At 45.3% G+C, this 6,452-nt stretch overlaps 1 protein-coding gene across 1 annotated transcript; it reads right to left on the bottom strand.

The window, feature by feature from the left end:
- Positions 1–2,401: 2,401 nt before the first annotated feature.
- Positions 2,402–6,312, bottom strand: zgc:110540 (deoxynucleoside kinase). Its single transcript, XM_047378881.1, has 8 exons — positions 6,068–6,312; positions 5,704–5,822; positions 5,124–5,207; positions 4,934–5,043; positions 4,527–4,674; positions 3,109–3,224; positions 2,930–3,029; positions 2,402–2,854 (listed from the first exon to the last, which is right to left on the bottom strand). The coding sequence occupies exons 1-8, from the start codon at positions 6,168–6,170 to the stop codon at positions 2,828–2,830; spliced, it is 807 nt and encodes a 268-aa protein (XP_047234837.1). The 5' UTR covers positions 6,171–6,312; the 3' UTR covers positions 2,402–2,827.
- Between the last annotated feature and the right edge of the window lie 140 nt (positions 6,313–6,452).

Consider the following 6,452-nt stretch of genomic DNA (forward strand, 5'->3'; position numbering starts at 1 on the left):
CTCCATTCACTCTCATGGTAAGGTCTCCTCTACATAGAATTATATTGAATAGAACCAACCGCACGTTAGGAATGCATTGGAGTCTATGAAGTTGAAGTTGAAATCAAACGTTAGTTAAAACGTGAAATTCAGTAAACACGTAAAAGAAACAGTTTGATGCACTAAATCAAACATTAGTACATTCACAATATAGTAGCGTTAACTGTTGAATTCTCTCGCTGCTGCTCTATTCCCATGTTCGACTGCGTAGCTGACAGCCTTGAGTTTGAACTCAGCATCGTAAGCATGTCTCTTGAAAGGTGCCATTTTGGGGTCGTTATACACACACAAGTGGTGTTGGACTAGGAGTAAGCACAGTACAGGTGTTTACCGCTATTACTTCGGCGACGCCCCTGACTACGGTAGCCGTAATGCTGCAAGCGGTGCGGCTTTGTAGTTTACCAGTCGTACTGAAACATTTTGACAGAGCGCCGTGTACAACCAGTATGGATCAACCAATTAACCAATTGATCCATATATAAGGTGCTCCGGATTACAAGGCGCACTGTCATTTTTTGAAAAAAATTAAAGGTTTTTGAGTGCGCCTTATAGTGCGGAAAATACGGTACATTGAATCTGCCAGGGGCTCAACTGTGTTATAACCTATGGGGGAAATATACAGCCAAAAATCAAGAGCACATATTTTCAATTTGAGAGCAAGATTTTATTGTGCTTGCATTCAAAACTTCTTTCAAATATACTCCGTTCTCTCTCAAATCTTTGTTTCTGCGCTCTGATCTAATGCTTCTTGCTTCTCCTTCATGCTCGCAAACTTTTTCTTTGCTCGGACCAAAACTGCGCTCTCAAGTTTCTTCCCTGCTCGGAAATCCTTTTTGCTCTCTCAGATTAAAGTTGTATCATCTCCTAGCAACCATGTCAGCCAATAGAACAACAACGTGCAGCTGCTAGGTCACATGCTTAGTTGGGGTGCGCTTGTTTCCTTCAACTGAGCCTACCTGTGTTGCTACAATTGATGGCTGAGAACATATTGCATTTGGCTCAGCAATTGCTCCAGAATCAGCAGTTTGCTAGAAAGTATGACATTATAGTTATTTATTGTGAAGCACTTCAATTATGGAAAATGAAGAATAAGCATTTATTTATAAAATGTATGATTGAGATATCATAAATAGCTCTTATAACATAGCTTTATTTTAATATTGTTTATGTTGATAGAATCAGATGTGCATATTAAACTGCTGAATGTTTAAAATCACTTACTTCAGGATAGTTTGTATTCAATTCAATTCAGTTTATTTATATAGCTTCAATTCACAACACATGTCGTCTCAAGGTTCTTCACAACAGTCAGGTTCATACATTCTAATTAACCGTAATCATTGAACAGTTCAGTCAGATTCAGTTATTTATTCAAATTGGATAAAAAGTTTTTCTATCTAAGGAAACCCAGCAGATTGCATCCAGTCAGTGACTTGCAGCATTCACTCCTCCTGGATGAGCATGTAGAGACAGTGGACAGTCACTGGCGTTGACTTTGCAGCAATCCCTCATACTGAGCATGCATGTAGTGACAGTGGAGAGGAAAAACTCCCTTTTAACAGGAAGAAACCTCCAGCAGAACCAGAACCAGGCTCAGTGTGAGCGGCCATCTGCCACGACCGACTGGAGGTTAGAGAATACATCCATTTAAGTATCCATTGTCATTGTACCTTGCAGAGTTGAGCTATCCATTGACCTATGTCAGGAAATTGCGATGCGCACCGGATGTATAGAAACACTTACTTCCAGATTTTGCCCAGTATGACTTGTGTCAGGGAAGTAGCAACACAGGTAGGCTCAGTAGAAGGAAACAAGCGCACCCCAACTAAGCCTGTGACCTAGCAGCTGCACACTGTTGTTCTATATACTGTCATTTAAAAAAAAATCTTTCATCACAGCAGCTTCATCTCATTACTGCCCCCTGTGGGCCTTCATAAACAGTTCATCCAAACAACAAATGGCTGTTTCAGGCCTGAGATCATGGGAACACAGTGGATGATGCAGCGACCCATTAAACCTGCTGGGTATGGTTGGGCTGCATCGGAACGAAACCACCGACTCTGTCATCCATGAGTTTTGGTCTCCCTCACAAACAGAAGCCATTCCAGTCAATCCATACTCCATCAAAGGCCAGGGAAAACAGCTGAGGTGGTTCTCTGCTCTGAGCGGTGCCAAAATCTTTTTACTTTGATCCCAGAACATCAGGGAGAAACTGGCTGGTGGACCGGGCCGTTATCGAAGGTGTGTGGATGTTGAGATTAGTCCATAGGATGGTGTGCTGGATTCAAAAGAAAGCTAGGTTCAGATCTAAAATCAGATCCAATAACAAGTGTGGTTGTTGAAACAGACACTTGGGACACACTTTGAGTCTGATTTCATTTATTTACAGAAACTAGGGAGTTTCCCTAAAGGCATCATGACAGGCTCCCTGTCATGATGCCTTTGTGAAAGAAACATGAACAGTTAAGGATGTTTAAGAGCTTATATAAAAAAGCACAAATACACACACGCATCCCTGTCTTTCTATCTTTATCAGGACGTCATTTCTATGGTCTGACCCCTGACCCCGACCTAAACTCAATTCACACATCCTAAACCTAACCCAAAATGAGCAGGTTTCAGGAAAATGCCCTGAAGAACACACACACACACACACACAGTTAAGACATTTTACCCTCCAACTATAAAAAACGGAAAAATTAAACTTTACAAAGTGATAAAAAAAAAGAGAGCTGTTGTCCAACTAGGAACTCTGGTGCTGATGTTCTGAGGTGTGAATGGAGGAGCTTCATAGTGGGGTGAGAAACTCTCTGACCTGCAGATTAAATAGAAGTCATGAGATCAGATTTTCAGAACAAGAGCTGCAGCAGATTTTCAGAATAAAACACACCTTGTCAACAATTTCTTCCTGTTTGATCCGATCGTTCTTAAAGTCTTCGTCAACATCCAGAACCAGAACAGGAAGTTCAGTGAGGTACTCAAAGTCCAGCCTGCAAACACCGACAGATGAATGACTTCACCCACTCACCCTAACCCAGCAGCAGACACCATCTGAGCATGTTCGGTTACCTGAGGTTCCTGTGGTAAAGCCACGCCTCATGTTTGAAGTGAAGCTGCTCCAGATACTCCAGAGGAATTCCCTGCTCCTCCTCCCGACCACGATGCAGCAGCCTCTGCATACAGCGCTGCAAAATACAGAGAAACCTGAAGGCACCATGAAAATATTCAGAGAGATGCAAAGGCAGGGATCTGGTGCAGCCGTGGATTTGGTATATCACAGCCATGGTCCAGATGTACAGAGGTTGGAGAATGAAAGTGAAACACCTGTCATTTTAGTGTGGGAGGTTTCATGGCTAAATTGGACCAGCCTGGTAGCCAGTCTTCATTGATTGCACATTGCACCAGTAAGAGCAGAGTGTGAAGGTTCAATTATCAGGGTAAGAGTACAGTTTGGCTCAAAATATTGAAATGCACACAACATTATGGGTGACATACCAGAGTTCAAAAGAGGACAAATTGTTGGTGCACGTCTTGCTGGCGCATCTGTGACCAAGACAGCAAGTCTTTGTGATGTATCAAGAGCCACGGTATCCAGGGTAATGTCAGCATACCACCAAGAAGGACGAACCACATCCAACAGGATTAACTGTGGACGCAAGAGGAAGCTGTCTGAAAGGGATGTTCGGGTGCTAACCTGGATTGTATCCAAAAAACATAAAACCACGGCTGCCCAAATCACGGCAGAATTAAATGTGCACCTCAACTCTCCTGTTTCCACCAGAACTGTCCATCAGGAGCTCCACAGGGTCAATATACACGGCCGGGCTGCTATAGCCAAACCTTTGGTCACTCATGCCAATGCCAAACGTTGGTTTCAATGGTGCAAGGAGCACAAATCTTGGGCTGTGGACAATATGAAACATGTATTGTTCTCTGATGAGTCCATCTTTACTGTTTTCCCCACATCCAGGAGAGTTACGGTGTGGAGAAGCCCCAAAGAAGCGTACCACCCAGACTGTTGCATGCCCAGAGTGAAGCATGGGGGTGGATCAGTGATGGTTTGGGCTGCCATATCATGGCATTCCCTTGGCCCAATACTTGTGCTAGATGGGCGCGTCACTGCCAAGGACTACAAAAGGCTGCAAAAGGAGGTCCTACACCATACTGATAAATTATTGTGGTCTAAAACCAGGTGTTTCAGTTTCATTGTCCAACCCCTGTAGATGGCAGGTACAGTTCAACTGGGCTGCTGAGGGGTTCAAGGTTTCCAGATATCTTCATGACTACTTCTGGACCTCTCCAAACAGTTATTAATCTCAGCTGCAGGCAGTCAATCAGATCTGATGAAATGTTTCTCAAGCGGTTTTCTGAGAAGTTTCACAGAACCTGGTTTATCACCTGAGGAACACATTGATGCTGCTCCACATGAACCATGGAGTCCATCCAATTGTACAAAGATTCCCAGACTGTGGGGTCTCATTCATTACCTGTGGGGGGGCTCTCAGGTAGATGATGCCGTCCAGAGCAATATCCGTTTCAAACTGGTTCAGTAACCAGGTGTGCCAGTCCTGATAAACGCTCCATTCTGTCTCCATCAGGTCACCGCTCTCAAACAGGTTGGATGCGAACACATACCTGAGACATGCAGAGACAGACAGGTAAGCTCCAGGTTAACACACCTGTTGTAACATCAACACACAAACTCCTTTTGGGTTTAATCACATTTTCAAACTCAATCCACAGAACCTAAGAACCCGATAGAATGCCACCTGCCAGGTGTCACCTTATCAATGACCTTTCACACTTGGCTACACTTCATTTCTCAAGCAAACAAGTTCTTCATTTTGATGTGTCATGTTCTGTTTGACACCTGCTGGTTCCGGCTGTTAGTTACCTGTCTGAGTAGACGGAGCGTTCATAGAACTGAACGGGATTTTCTGCCTGCTGCAGTTTGGCCGATGGAGTCTGAAGCTGAGCTCGAACTCTGCTGAGGCACGCATAACTCTGCACACAGGTGAGACCCACACAGGTGAAAAAGCTTGCTCAGCAGCTTGACCTGAGGAGGCGGAGTCAGGAGTAGTTACCTGGAAGGTGTAGGCCCAGCGGCTGGGTTTATCGTACAACATCTGCAGGAGGTTTCCTCCACTTTTCTGGGAGGAGCTCAGCTCCTACACACATAGGACGACATGGAAACAGACAGGTGAACAGAGGTCAGAGCGAGTCAGCCGCTGTGTGTCCTCTGCAGTAGGAAATGTTCCCCCTTCAGATCCAGCTGGAATGATGCAGAAGTTACCTGCTGACAAATGTGACTCACCTGCACTGCACCTACTTATCAGCGTGCAACATGTCAGCTTCATAAACATCTACCTGGACACACGAGTTCCTTCTGCTCTGCATGCTGATGGCATGTTAATTGTTTCAAGAAGCTGTTTCCAGGTAAGTTTCTGTCCAGTAGAACAAATATTTGACATCATCACATCCTGGTACCCTGCAAATCTAATTGGGTTGTCTTTACTGGTTTGCTTGGACAGCAAAGGTTCTAAATCCAGTTGCATTTTTCCCAATAATCTCGACCCCCATAAACCCAAACCCAGCTCGTTGTCAAGAGAACATCATCCTCACTCTGATCCTCTGCAGTGATGCCTTCAGGTGTTCTTTGCTCACCTGGTAAATATCATCGCCGTCGTTCTGGACGTTGCACCATTTCCCGATCGGTTCTGGGATCACCTCCCAGTCCTCGGAGGAGGCCTGGAGGAGACGGACGAAGGTGGATTTACCTGCAGCTACGCGCGCGTACACACACACACACACACACACACACACACACACACATTAACTCGCCTGATTAGCACTTCTCCATCAGTTACTGAAGCTCTGAGGTACTGATCCTCGACCAGCAGCTGATCAACTGTTCCCGCCACCTGGGACTAATTTGGCGGGGCGGTCCCTTACTGAGTTCTGACCAGGTTCTGATTGTCTCAGGATAAATTCTTATGTTCAGATGATGTATGTCAGCAGCAGAACTAACCGATATTTCCCTCGATGGAGATCTTTCTGTTTCTGCGGGAGCCGCTGCTGCTGAGCGGGGAGCCGCTCTGAGACCCGCGGAGCCGCTTCGGAGGGGTCGCCATGTCTGACCAGTAATCACGGAAGGCCGTGGTCGTTTACCTGCTCAGGTGGTCCTTCTCTGAACGCGCGGGGAGCTAGACTGAAAAAACGCGCGAGCGCCTTTGCAGATTAAACTCCGCGCTCAGAGTTCCGCTTCCGGGGCGGAGCTTTATATCCTGTTTATTTGTATCTTAGCAACCAATTTAGTGGCGCGTTACCGCCACCAAGGGGTTTGGAGGGTGAACTGTAACTCTACTACTAATAAATCAACAAAATGCGTCTATTGGTTGACTGTTTCAGGTAGT

Source organism: Girardinichthys multiradiatus, chromosome 11 (assembly GCF_021462225.1).
Source record: "Girardinichthys multiradiatus isolate DD_20200921_A chromosome 11, DD_fGirMul_XY1, whole genome shotgun sequence".
NCBI lineage: Eukaryota > Metazoa > Chordata > Actinopteri > Cyprinodontiformes > Goodeidae > Girardinichthys > Girardinichthys multiradiatus.